Here is a 14,203-nt window from a genome sequence, read left to right on the forward strand (position 1 = left end):
AACAAAATGGTTCCTGGATGGGTTTCAAGAGAGAGATATTTCTTGGACTTCAGAAGACTTTGGAGTCCAAGCTTTCTATATGTCTATATGTAGTAGGCCAATTGGTAAAGAGACCGAATTAGTTTGGATTTGTTTCTAATGAGTTTTCTTGTCCAATTAACTGGAGTGATCTTGCAAGGCTATTTGGGCACTAAATAGTAGGCATATGGTTCGAGTCACGGAAATAGCCTCTCTGCAAGGCAGGGGTAAGGCTGCTGACATCTAGCCCTCCCCGGACTTGGCGGGAGCCTCGTGCACTGGGCCGCCCTATGGTGATAGAGTCAGGGAAGTTTCACAAGAGGTTAATTTACTCGTTGAAGGGTCTTGAGAATTTGTGTTAACCACGTAATTTATTAGAATTTAGAATTCTTCATTAGGTATCTTTATATTAAAAATATGGAAACAAGATATAATGGAAGGCTAGGAGAGTTGGATGGCATTTGAGTCTTTCCCTTTTTATTCTCTAGTTTCCAAATCAATTTAGGACTCTTTCCCTTTTTATAAAAATCATTATTTCACTTGCAATAGGGAAACCATCTATATTGAAGAGTATAAGAAATTATAAAAATTTGAGTTGTTTGACTAGGAAGGGAAGTTTAATTTTATTGGATGAGGGTCCTTTTGTCACGCCCCAAACTACCACCGTATCTTGAAACATAACAGCGCCACATACCTGTAAAGAGAACTCTACAAGCATGCAAGGCTAACAGTATAACAGAACCATGCTCAAAATAACTATACTATATTCAATCCATAAATCTTCCACAATTGGTAATCTTCCATCGCCGCTGCAACTTCAAGCTGGAATCACGCCTTGGGATCTGAAATTTGTAAAGCACAGGTGATCCAAAGCTCATACGAAGGAATAAAAACTTCACTGACAGATAGAATATCAATAACGGAGGTAATCAAAAGCGAGTTGGTCAAGTTAGATTTCAGATAATGGTTCAGTACTGGTATGAATATTAGAATTCAATGCAATCATATCTCTCAGCAATGAGCATCATCATTAACATGATCTCCATAGAATGTAACCAAAGGACAAATATGTCACATCCAATATGATAATAATACCCATAATATACATGTAATCCATAATCCAATTTTATTATTATTAATATTTGCTTTGTAGGGCATACAAATCTTTCAAAAACAACACACTCCAAACCTAAAAACATCTATATCAAAGGGGAACCAAACACAAGTAGGTTGTTACTAAAGTTCCATTGGCGATGACGCCGAGCCGAATTGATGGTGATCATGGAGCGGTTATGGTGTTAGCAACGTCGATTACAAATCGATATTTGACATCCGCTCTGGAGAGCCGCTCCATGGCTGTGTTGACATAGTCCATTGGAACGACCTCGATGTCTGCTGTAATGTTGTGCTTCCCTGCAAAATCGATCTCTTGGGTTTCTTCCATTCCGCCGATTAAACTTCCTTCCACACCTTTCCTCCCTACCAAAATCAAAATCATTGTCACCATCTTGTTTGTTGGACCATATGATATTTCATAAATTGTAGGTTAAACACACATTACATGGAAAGGACTGAGTACAGGGATCCTCTAGATTTGATCATCCTCTACATAATCTACATTGTTTTGTAGGATTCAATAATATATATTGATATTGAAACTACCATGTTTTGATAATAGACCGAACTCACCTTGTTTTACATGTTTTAATCAGCTGTAAAAGGCTATTATAATTCCCTAAAAGCTCTCAACAGCCAATCAGAGAAGTGTAAAACAAAGTAATTCAACTAATTACAGTTAAAAAAGAGTTGTTATAGGATGTATGTCCATGTTTTTCTTTGAAGAAAAGACAGGTGGAAGTTCAAGGCCACTTGTTCAGTGATCCAAACAATTCATATCTAAGCTTTTCTGTGAGATGATTCCAAGCCTTTGATTTGTGGAGGCTTTTGTGATAAATTTAGCAGTGCCTATGAATTGGTTCAGATTACTGTAACAAATGGCCACAACTTGTACTTCTACCTGCTAATACATGTATCGTATAACAACTCCTAAAAACAAATTCAGTGCCATTATCAAATACAATACTTACTAACCTCCAATCAAAGCAAACACTGGGAGCTCAAGTGGTGTAACTGGTGCGCCCAACATAACGAGCTTCCCATGAGACTTCAACAGACCAAGCAATGGCAAGAGAGGATGAACAGCGTAAACCGTATCGATAATACCATCCATGGTGCCGATGGCAGCCTAAAACCAAAAAAAATGCAACAAACATCTTACTAGAAAAATTGCACTTCTTAGAAAGATCATAAAGGAAACACATCACTTTTAATAAACAATTCTAAGTTGGGCTCTTAACATTCACACCCAGGAGAAGACTAAATTTACACCATAATTAAAATACGTTTCATTGAAGTATAAGGGCAAGACAGTCATGGGTTCCAACTGAGAACAAATGAGAATCCTTATACCATAACAAAATTCTTACCTGCATTTGTGCTGGGTCACTGCTGACCAGGAACGAGTTGGCACCGAGTCGCTCAATTGCTTCCTTCTCCTTGCTGGGAGATGTGCTGATTACTGTCACCTTCAATCCAAATGCCTTGGCGAATTTCACCGCAACGTGGCCAAGCCCACCAAGCCCAACCACTCCCAAATGCTTTCCAGGATCACTCAATCCAAAATATTTCATTGGGCTGTACACAGTGATCCCGGCGCACAACAGTGGTGCACACGCATCAAGGGCCATGTTTTCAGGGAAACGGACAACAAAATGCTCATTGACGACTAGCATGTCAGAGTAACCGCCATATGTCATGGTGCCATCGTGGTCAACAGAATTATAGGTGAAAATCACCTTAGGACAAAAATTCTCCAAGCCCTTCTCGCAGTTATCGCAAGTGTGGCATGCCCCAACCATGCATCCAACACCTGCCTTATCTCCAACCTTGAATTTTGTTACATTGCGCCCCACCTCTGTGACTACGCCAGAAATCTCATGCCTGCAGAAACCACTCATTTTAGCATAATTTTTTTGCATTTTACAAGCAAAGAAATAGACTCATTCCTATGTATAGATACATGCGAGAACCGTAACATCCCAATTTGATGAGCCCCACAAATCGAAATGTAATGAGTGCAAAGGAAGGTCGGAAAATGTAAATAGATATAAAATAGAAGTTGATGTAAATGAAATATGAGACAAATGATATGGTGGAGGTGGAGGATGTGGAATGTGATAGTTATTGGAATTATTGATATATTTGAATCTTAGTGATTGGTTTTTTTGGTGGGTAAGCTGGGAAGTATTGATATATTTGAATTTTAGTGATTCTTGGATTTCATTGTTCTGATGGATGTAGTATGGAAGGAGTGAGAGTTCTTCACATATAATTGAATTGTTCTAAGAGATCGTTGATAGGTGGGTGAACTATGTCTTTGTGGAGAATGTGATTGCCAGTGATGAGATACAATGGTGATCGGTGTATTTTCTTTTGTGAGTGTTGGTATTGGTCATGTGATATGTTGAAGGAGTTTGTGAAGAAGTCCTAAGTTGAGATGTTAAAATTGGAGGAGTGCAGATTTGAATTGGTCTAGTTATTTATGGCCGTGATATAACTTGGACATTGTTAAATGTATCTCTACCATAAAAACCTATTGAAAATGTGTTGTATTTTTCAAATTAGATGGTGTGATTATAGGTAAGAGACGTGCTTCAAGGTATTAGGCTTATAGTAGTGCATATTCGGGATAGGGTGTTAGTGGAAGGGGATTCTCTAAATGTCATCAAGTGGTTGAGGCGGAGACCTCCCCCTTGGAGGTTTGTGCAGTGGGGTTGATGATATTAGATATCGAGTGGAGGGATGTTAAAATTGGAGGAGTGCAGATTTGAATTGGTCTAATTATTTATGGCCGTGATATAACTTGGACATTGTTAAATGTATCTCTACCATAAAAACCTATTGAAAATGTGTTGTATTTTTCAAATTAGATGGTGTGATTATAGGTAAGAGGCGTGCTTCAAGGTATTAGGTTTATAGTAGTGCATATTCGGGATAGGGTGTTAGTGGAAGGGATTCTCTAAACGTCATCAAGTGGTTGAGGCGGAGACCTCCCCCTTGGCGGTTTGCTCAGTGGGGTTGATGATATTAGATATCGAGTGGAGGGTTCTTCCAGATCTTTCATCTTTTTAGAAAGTCGACTAATTTGGATGCCGACTGTCTAGCAAGAGCGGGGGTCGAGAGGGAGTCCTTTGAGCTAGTTGATTTTTTTCCACCCTGAGGATTTCATATTGTATTTTTTCCTTTCTTGTTCTTGGTGTTCATTGTGGTGACCATCTCAGTATTTCTGATTAAATATTCTTTACCATTAAAATAATAATAATAATAATAATCAGATGGTGTGGTTATAAGTGAATCTAGCATGTTTAAAAGGATTTCATTAATGGGGGTTGATGCAGTGCCAATATGGCAGCCATGTCATGCCTAGGTGGTTTTGGTGGAGTTCCAAGGTGCAGTCCCTCATTAATGTTGCTGGATCGTTTTGAACCTGATTTTTGAGCTTCTAAATGGAACAATTATGGAAAGTGGTAAACTACAAAGTTGTAGGTCTCTTTGAGATCTTTCCAACAAGCATTTGTGCTTGAAAATTGGACAAGAGGGTAGAAAGTTATGGCAGTTTTTGTGGACTGTGTCTGGGGTTCCCAAAACAGTCAAAGTTAGTGAGTTCCTATGCAATTAATGTTATGTTAAACCCTAAGCTAGCTAGTGGAGGAGCTTGAACGAATTTGCTTTGGTTTTCTTTTATTTAAAGAGTTAGAAACTATCTTGAGAGGGGATTTTAGATGTTGATTAACTTATGTAATTGATGGAATATCAATTGGGTTGAGCTTTGCTCCCATTTTCTTCTTCTTTTCTTGTTGTGTTCTTGAGTTGTAATTTTCTTCTTCTTCCCTCTTAGGCACCCGCATTATCTGGTATTAGAGCCAACGTTACTCTCTTGGGCTAGCTTCGATTTGATTTTCATGGCGGCACGAAGAGGTAGAGGAAGGCGTGGTAACCAAATGATGGAAGATTTGAGAGATGAAAGAGGTGATGAACTTCAAGCATTTCGAAGACAAGTTGAGTAACTTACCATGCGACTTGAACGCCAAGAGGCTCGTAGTGAGCATGGTAGATCAAGCTGTGGAGGTTCTAGTGATGAATCCGATGTGAATCCCTTCGCCAATACTCGTGAAGAGGCTAGGTTGGGAAGGTTCTATCGTGATTTCGACACCGTCAAGATTGACTTGCCGGAGTTCCATGGTCGTCTACAACCCGAAGATTTTCTTGAATGGCTTAGTGCCATTGAGAAGTTCTTTGATTACAAGGAGACACCCGAAAGCCAACGTGTGAAGCTTGTGGCTACAAGGCTTCGTGGCTACGCTTCAACATGGTGGGATAAGGTTCAAGAGATGAGAATCCGCAAAGGAAAGCGTAAGATCTCTTCTTGGGAGAAAATGAAGTCAAGGTTTAAGGAGAAATTTCTTCCGTTGGATTTTTCCCAAATTATCTTTCTCAATTCAACAACCTACGCCAAGAATCCAAGAGTGTGTTGGACTACACCGAAGAATTCTACAAACTCATGGCTCGTAATGATATTCAAGAGGGTGAAGATCAACTTGTGGCAAGGTATGTTGATGGTTTGGAGTTTTCCATTCGTGATGAGGTGGAAATACCTCGATCATTGAGCGTCAATGATGCTTATCAACTAGCCTTGAAGGTGGAGGCTAAGCTTTGTGGTGCTAAAAAGTATGTGGATGTTCGTAGTCTCTATCCTTCTTCCGAAGGTGAATCTTCACATGGTGGAGGTACAAAGTCAAGGTCTGAATATTTCAACAAAAATTCTACAAAATCAGCTCCTACATATCAAGTTGGAAATCAGCTCAATCGTCCCAACAATTCAAATGCTTGTTTCAAGTGTGGTCAAGTTGGCCATCGTTTCAAAAATTGTCCAAAGAGCCAAGTAGTTGCCTTCGGTGATGAAGAAAATGATGATAATTTTGTTGATGATTCAAATCAGCCCATATATGATGAGGATCTTATTGACTATTCAAATCAACCCATATATGATGAGGAAGATGGCATACAAAATGAAGAAATCGAACCTGAAGAAGGAGAAAGTTTGGTGATCCAAAGAGCACTTGCTACACCAAAGGTTGAATATGATGATGATTGGCTTCGTTTCGATATTTTCAAGACTCGATGCGAATCTCATGACAAGGTTTGCTCAATTGTGATTGATGGTGGGAGTTGTGAGAACATCGTATCTCATAAAATGGTGAACAAGCATAAGCTCAAAACCGAACAACATCCAAAGCAGTATCGGATTGCATGGTTCAAGAAAGGATATGAGAGTAACTTTTTTATTTTCAATAACGAATTTGATCAAGAGACAAATGATAATGGTAAATTCAATGCTCTACTTGTTGTTGAAACTAACGAGGAGTACGAGGAACTTCAACCGCAATTCAATGAATTCATCACCAAAGAAATTGGATCCGATTGCATATTAGGTGAACCGATGGATATTGAAGTGATGGGTGAATGGAAAAATATTACATCAATTTTTTCATCCAATTACATCGATCCATTTTTATTCGATCCTACATTGAAGCTCACAGTTGATGTTTATATATTCAAACATGTTCAAAATCTAGACAAGTTATCACTTCTTCATGGAGATTATGAAGCGGAGTTTGATCTTGGGAAGTTTCAATTGATGATCATTCTTCGATACTTCAAGGTTCGAAGGCGAGTTTTCTTGAACCAAGGAAGTTTAGCAAATTTCAAGGTCGTGTGGATGCCCTTTTTCAAGTGCTTAAGAAAATTGGGGATAATGCATTCAAGGTTGAGCTCCCTCCAAATATTAATACTCAGCCAACTTCAATGTTAAAGACTTGACAACTTATCATGGAGAGCTTGATGAGAACTCATGGGCAAGTTCTTTCTCACCTGGAGATAATGATGCAGTGCCAATATGGCAGCCATGTCATGCCTAGGTGGTTTTGGTGGAGTTCCAAGGTGCAGTCCCTCATTAATGTTGCTGACTCGTTTTGAACCTGATTTTTAAGCTTCTAAATGGAACAATTGGAAAGTGGTAAACTACAAAGTTGTAGGTCTCTTTGAGATCTTTCCAACAAGCATTTGTGCTTGAAAATTGGACAAGAGGATAGAAAGTTATGGCAATTTTTGTGGACTGTGTCTGTGGGTTCCCAAAACAGTCAAAGTTAGTGAGTTCCTATGCAATTAATGTTATGTTAGTCCCTAAGCTAGCTAGTGGAGGAGCTTGAACGAATTTGCTTTGGTTTTCTTTTATTTAAAGAGTTAGAAACCATCTTGAGAGGGGATTTTGGATGTTGATTAACTTATGTAATTGATGGAATATCAATTGGGTTGAGCTTTGCTCCCATTTTCTTCTTCTTTTCTTGTTGTGTTCTTGAGTTGTAATTTTCTTCTTCTTCCCTCTTAAGCACCCACATTAGGGGTCTATGGGCTAAAAAAGATTAAATTATATGGAGTAGGAGAAATTCCCTGAGTTGATGCTGAAGTGATTCGTATAAATTATGTATGAAAATGCTGAAAATCAAATGGGAGTCGTAATTTATTTATGATGAATGAAATGAAAGGGAGGTGAAGGTATAGTAGATGACTGAGGGTAATGGAGGTAACATTCTAAATATCGTTGTGCCCATCTATGTATGTGGTTGAGGGTTGGCTTAGAGCATGTGTAGTAGTGAGAGTGGTTTCATCCGTGACTACTTTATATTTAGTAATTAGTTCTTGTATGAAATATTTAAAAAGCATAAAAATAAGCTACTAGGTAACTTATTATTCAATAATTGACAATATTAATTTTCTTAGTAGTGTTTACATTTAGGTGCATTAGGCTTGAGTTTTGGGTGTTGGATAATGTTTAAGGATACAAGACTGTGAAAGTGGTTAGCGTGGCTGACATTGGGTGGCATATGAGGTGATTTTTTTTTTTTTTTTTTTTGTGGTTGACCAGTTTTGTGTGAAGCTTGTTGGCTTATTTGGTTAATCGCATGTTCATAGAGATAAGTTTTAAGAAAAGGATTAATGTCGGGTCGAAAAAAGAAATATCTTTTCAGCTTCAAAGGCCTTTTGAATTGCAATACCTAGTTAAATGACTTTATCTAAAGAACTGAGACAAACATTAGAGATCTAAAAGAGATCTCAAATGCAAGAGTTCGATGGAGGTGAATACAAGGAATGACTTGGAGTGGTGACCTGAAAATCTATTTGCTGGTGTTCTCTAAAATTGAGTGAAGGTTTCATCATTTCGTTGTCTTGTGCTTATTAGGTCATCAAATGTGATTGCTAGGTCGAAGTTATATTCAAAGCGACTGACGGAAATGGAAGATAATTGATTGACTTGTAGATTTACATCCGATGATCCTGGCTGTCCATCTTGTGAGCTCCACCATGAATGGGCTTAGCTAGATTCATCAGAATATGATGCTGGCCATCCATCTTGTGAGCTCCAACATGAATGGGCCAAACTACATTCATCAAACTATCCTAACCGATAGAAAACCGTGTCTTAAGCTCCGTTTCGTTGCCTGATTTTTGGTTCTTGGGATTTCTGTGGAACAACAAATTCCCTGGGAGATTGCTGGAAAAAAAACTCCTTGGAAGTATCCCGGTAAAATAAAAATCCCATGTTTGGTTGACCGGACTATGGTGGGGAAAAAAAATGCTTTGTTTGGTTGCTTGAACTATTGGGCAGAAAAAAAATTCTTCTATAAGCTTATTTTTGGTTCTTGGGAGTATTTTTTTTTTTCCAAGGTAGGGTTTCGTGCGGGCTTATTTTGGTTCCTGGGATTATTTTGGGCCCAACAATCAAACGTGGGTTTCCTGTGGAAATTCCACAAAAGTCCCAAGAACCAAAAAAATTCCAGTAACCAATTGATAAATGTGAACCATCAATGTATCGAACAGATGGTAGATATTGAACCGATGGTAAAGATTGAAGAGAAATTATTCAGAAGTGTATGCTAATGAGATGGGGTGCCACAATAACATCTCTACTTTGTTTGTATTCCCTAGCAAACAAGTGGGGCTAGAAACACAAGTGATAACCTAAATAGGTGTGCCCATAATAGAGTATGTGGCACTTATTTTTCTTGAATGGCAAAGAATTTCACTAATGAAAGAGGGGAACAAGGGGAGAACCCCAGCGATCGAGATGATCAATACAAGACAACAAGACACAACATATAAAAGGATCACAATGCGAAACTCCTCAAGGGGGATAAAGTCGAAGGTTTCCAATGGTGCCATGGAGACTCTCACCCGAGCTAGCCTATCGGCCTCACTATTCGCCCAGGACATTTTCATCTTTGCACACCCAAGTAAGACAAAATGAAGATCTCCTTACACGTGTCAACCCATGCGGGTTATATTCCTTTTTTCCAAACAGACATCATCAACAATTTATAGGACGCAGGGCATTATAATAATTTCAATTAAGACTAATTTGCTATTATATTTAAGAATTGGCAAACGAACAAATGGAAAGGAAAATGGCGTTAACGTGTGACATACCCGGGAATGACAGGATAAACCGAATCTTTCCACTCGTTCTTGACTCTGTGAAGGTCCGTATGACAAATTCCACAGAACAAAATCTTCAATGTTATGTCATCGTCACCATTAGCCCTGAAAATCACATATTAAAGAGTGCTGCCATGGAAACTGAGAGTAGAACCGAACATGTCTCCCTCCATGCCTCATGGCATTGGAGGGGTAGTTTTGCCATTTTAAGAAAACAAAAGGCCAAGAAAATAGAAAAAGATTGCTAATGTGTAAAAATGCTATTGTCCTCGGTTCTAAACTCACAGGTGCCTTTGCAGATTAGAGCCGAAAGGGTGCTCCCATTAGCTGAAAATCACCAAAGTGCATTAACAACAGGTATAAGTCAAAGAGTAATTAATGCAATTTGGTGACCTTCACCCAATGAGAGCCCTTTCAGCCCAAATTTGCAAGGGCGCCTCTGAGTTTAGAATTCCTCACTGTATGAGTATTCAAAATTAATTGCAACCATATTTTTATATTTGCACAAACCCAGCTGTCTTTTCTTCTTTAACCGGCTCCTGAGAGCTTTTGGGGAAAGGTAAGAACCTTTTGACAGCTCTTTAAATACTATTGCAAGATGGTTTGTGAAAATATCAAAATATGGTTGTGGTGATATCATTTCCATTTAATGACATCAAAAGAGGTGTAAATATCTACTTCCGGCATAGAGTAAAGTCCGAAGGCTAAACATCTCTCTCTCTCACACATGGAAACTCAAGATAAAAAAATGGCATGCAAGAACCCAATATAATATTGGGGATTTCCTCAAAATATATTTAGAATAGAAAATGTTCGAAAATAAAAATCAAAATGACCCATTTAAATAAATTGACGAACAGAATGTGATTCATGTCAGAATTTATTATGAAACCCTGAAAAAAAAAAAGATAATAATAAGAGGGATTTGCTAAGGGCCATTGCACAAGACATTTCGCGGATGGTCTGTTGCATGAGAGAGCGTACACAAAAGACAATATCTGTTGAAAAGTGAGCCCATGTGGCTTCTCTCTCATGCAATAGACCACCCGTGAAATGCCTTCTGCGATGGTCCCTAGCAAGTCCGAACAGAGTTCTTATTTTCTTCCATGAATATAATAGAAACCCTTCATTATTCAGTTTCCACATCAAAATTAGAGGAAAAAGAAATACCCAAACTCTGATCTTTTATAAAAATCGGAAATGAAAGAAGAATCTATCTGGGTTTTCTATCATTTATAAAACTGAATAAAAACAAACACAAGATAGAAAATCAAAGAAGAAAAGAGATATACATTTGATGGGAATGAATATTAGAGAGTAAACAGAGAGAACCTAGCTAGTTTGAGGGATATATATACCTCCTAGAAAACTGAATTGGGGAGAGGATTCCAGAAGAATCTCTTGCTGCCCAACCAAATGCCTTTTGGGGGTGTTCTGTTTCTGGGGATTTCTCCATTTTCTTTGATCTCTTTCTCAGAGAGAGAGAGAGAGAGAGAGGATGGTTTTCTCTAACGCTGGGAAGTGTATACATATAGAGTGGGGGTGTAGGGTAAGGACGTAATCACTGACGTGAGGTGTTTCAATGTTCTCTACATGCCTCTCTTTTTTCGGCTACAAAATCTCTTCGTTGATTTTGAAACCCTGAAAAATCTCGGCGTTATTGCATGCAATATTTTGTGAGGCACGGAGCTACCTAATTAGGGGTGTAAATAGGCGCTCGGCTCGGCTCGTTAAGCTCAAAAGGCTCGGCTCGAGCTCAAACCAGGCTCGGTCAGGCTCAGCCAGGCTCGCGAGCCTTACTAAGCTCAGATTATATTAAGTTCACACCCCTCATCTTCCCTGGACAGCCCTATCTAGTGTAATTTGACTACTTTTTTTACACTATGGGGGTGGTCCAAGTAACAAATGGGGTTCCAAAAAAGAAGTAACATATTTTGCCTCCCTCTTTCACTCCCTGGACAACCCTTTTAGTGTATATATTAATATATAATATATATATTTAAATATATTAAATTCTTAACGAGCCTTAACGAGCCGAGCCGAGCCGAGCCTGGCCTAAATCCGGCTCGGCTCGGCTCGGCTCGTAAAGGATTTGAGCCGAGCTCGAGCGAGCTTCTGAGCCCGAGCCAAAATTGACACCCTTATACCTAATACTGGCAATGCATTAAAGAGCCATTTTTTTATGGAAAAATGATATCAGCACAACTATGTTTTGATGATTTCAGTAACTTATATTGTCTTTTATTATTTAGAGTTTTCAACCTTAGTAGCCTTTTTAAATGATAAAAGGGAATTGCTAGAGTCCATTGCAAAAGGCATTTCGCGGCTGGTCTATTGCACGTCAGACCAGCCACCTCGTGAATGGAGACAAAAGCTGTTGTTTGCATTCACGAGGTGGCTGGTCTGACGTGCGACAAACTAGCCACGAAATGCTTTTTGCGATGGACCCTAGCAAATCCCATGATAAAAATAGGGAGGGGCATGGACACTCCCATATTTTTTGTATGGGAATTGCTACGGACCATCGCTGAAGGTGGCTGTTGCATGAGAGAGCAACCACCTTTTTTTTTTATGGCCATGAGAGAGAGACCACCTCACAAGAATTAAATGAATAAGACAAAATCTACTGCTCTCACATGCAACAACCAGTGGTGAAATGCCTTTATGTGATGGTCCCTAACAAATCCCTTTTTATATTGTCATAACTGACTTTGATTATTTACCGAGTGATTTTGAAAATTGGAAGTTACTTGGTACTTTGGATGAATGGTTTTGATTTGGTATCGGGATGGCGAGAGAGAGAGAGAGAGAGAGAGAGAGAGAGAGAGAGAGAGAGAGAGGTACTCTTGGTAATCGCAGGCTGTGATTACCCGAGGAAGGGTTATAAAAGGGGCCGAGAGAGGGGGGCATCTCTCTCTCTCTCTCTCTCTCTCTCTCTCTCTCTCTTTCTTGTTTGTTTGTTTGTTTTTGTTTGGCTCTCTCTCCCGCTCATACCCTTTTGCACATAGAGTGCTCTCTGGAAATGCGTAGGCGGTCACACTAGAGGACGCAGGGAGGTGATACAGGACCGCACCAGCTCAAATGATGAGGACCAAGGAGCTGCTCAAAATTGGAAGTAAAGTGGTACTTTGAATGAATGGTTTTGATTTGGTACTGGGATGGAGCCAGAGCGGGGGAGGGGGGGACCCTTGGTAATCGCAGGCTGTAATTATGAAAGGACCAAGTTTTGGGTTTAACATTAATCCTAAGTGATTTAGAGTGATTAAAGATTAGTTTTTATTATTTGATTTATTTAATTATTTAAGCTAGAGGGGTATTTTGGTAATTTCACTAGGGGCACAAGTGTAATTAATAAAAGGCCAAGTCTAAAAGTCAAGGGCATTTTGGGTATTATCTATTTGCATTGCTTGGAGAGAGAAGAGAGTGACACATGGAAATCCAAGTGTCATCTCTCTCTCATGCAAGGTTATAAATCCATTTTAATTCATTTTAATTAGGATAAAATAAAGAGAAAAATAGAGAAAATTCAAGAGAAATTTGTGCAAAAATGGGAGAAAATATATTTATTTGATTTTTGATCTGGAAGTGTTTTAAACAAAAGTTTGATTGCAAAGAAGTGGAAAAAGAACAGAAATTTCATAAAATTTGTAAGTTTAATCTTGTCTTTCTTGATTTTTTATATTCTTGTGTGATTTACAATCATTTTTAGCAATTTTGATTGACTATAAAGTTGTTGATCTTTTTAATCTAGGATGATTACATATAAATGTTTCTTGATTTGGTTTTGAATTGAGAAAGTTATAGTAGTTTTACTAAGCTGCAGTTTTTAAAGACATTAAATGGTGATTTTCATATTTTCGGGTAAACTCCAGCGAGATTTGGCCAGAGGGATGAACATAAAATTTCCTAGAAATTATATGTAGAATACTTTTTATGTTTTATGACTTATGCCAGTTTTGAGTTTACAAATAGATACACTAAGTTTAAAATTTCAGTTTTACTCGAAACCCTATTTCAAGTACCAGACCAGAAAAGCTACTTTTCCGGCAAGATTTGGCCAGAGGTGTCAACATGAAAGTTTTTGAAAACATTTTGCCTAACAACGTTTATGTTTTGATCTAAGCCAATTTCAAATTTTTTTAAGAGTTACGATTATTACAAAATTTCAATTTTGGAAGAAAAAGGCAGATTTTATGCATTTTGAAGTTTTAACTTTTCTGGCCATTTCCGGTGGGATTTGGCCGAAGTTGTCAACTAAACAGATGTTCTTTGGTTTATAATTTACAAGTTATATGTTTACAAGTTTTGATAATTCATGCATTTGATTTGAGTTTAGAGGATGCAAAAACTAAGTAATATGAATTTCTGCTTCACGGCGGTATACTAGTAACACCAGTATACCACGACCCCTCTAGAGTTTACATAGTATAGTTGTGGGCCCGGTACACCGGCAAGGCCGATATACCGCTACCCAGTTTAAGTGTAGTTTACACTTATAATTGTGTTTTGGATTTTGAATCGTAGTATCACCACCTTGTATGACTTATACTTGATTTTTAAGACCTAAGAAAGG

The 14,203-nt window shown here is 38.4% G+C and overlaps 1 protein-coding gene across 1 annotated transcript; it reads right to left on the reverse strand.

Annotated features, from left to right (window-relative positions):
• Positions 1-1,121: 1,121 nt before the first annotated feature.
• On the reverse strand, positions 1,122-11,146 carry LOC143857160 (putative mannitol dehydrogenase). Its single transcript, XM_077367533.1, has 5 exons — positions 10,989-11,146; positions 9,622-9,735; positions 2,505-3,018; positions 2,110-2,263; positions 1,122-1,497 (listed from the first exon to the last, which is right to left on the reverse strand). Exons 1-5 carry the CDS (start codon positions 11,084-11,086, stop codon positions 1,298-1,300), a joined length of 1,080 nt encoding a protein of 359 aa, XP_077223648.1. The 5' UTR covers positions 11,087-11,146; the 3' UTR covers positions 1,122-1,297.
• Positions 11,147-14,203: the final 3,057 nt, after the last annotated feature.

This window comes from Tasmannia lanceolata, unplaced genomic scaffold (assembly GCF_043159265.1).
Source record: "Tasmannia lanceolata isolate RefF3 unplaced genomic scaffold, GAP_Taslan_0.1 ptg000024l, whole genome shotgun sequence".
Lineage (NCBI taxonomy): Eukaryota > Viridiplantae > Streptophyta > Magnoliopsida > Canellales > Winteraceae > Tasmannia > Tasmannia lanceolata.

Coding starts and splice junctions, on each gene's coding strand:
- LOC143857160 (XM_077367533.1), bottom strand. CDS start 11,086: ATGGAGAAATCCCCAGAAACAGAACACCCCCAAAAGGCATTTGGTTGG. Junction 3,019..9,621: donor GTTTATCCTGTCATTCCCGG/GTATGTCACACG, acceptor TGGTTTCTGCAG/GCATGAGATTTCTGGCGTAG. Junction 1,498..2,109: donor AGTGTTTGCTTTGATTGGAG/GTTAGTAAGTAT, acceptor TGATTTTGGTAG/GGAGGAAAGGTGTGGAAGGA.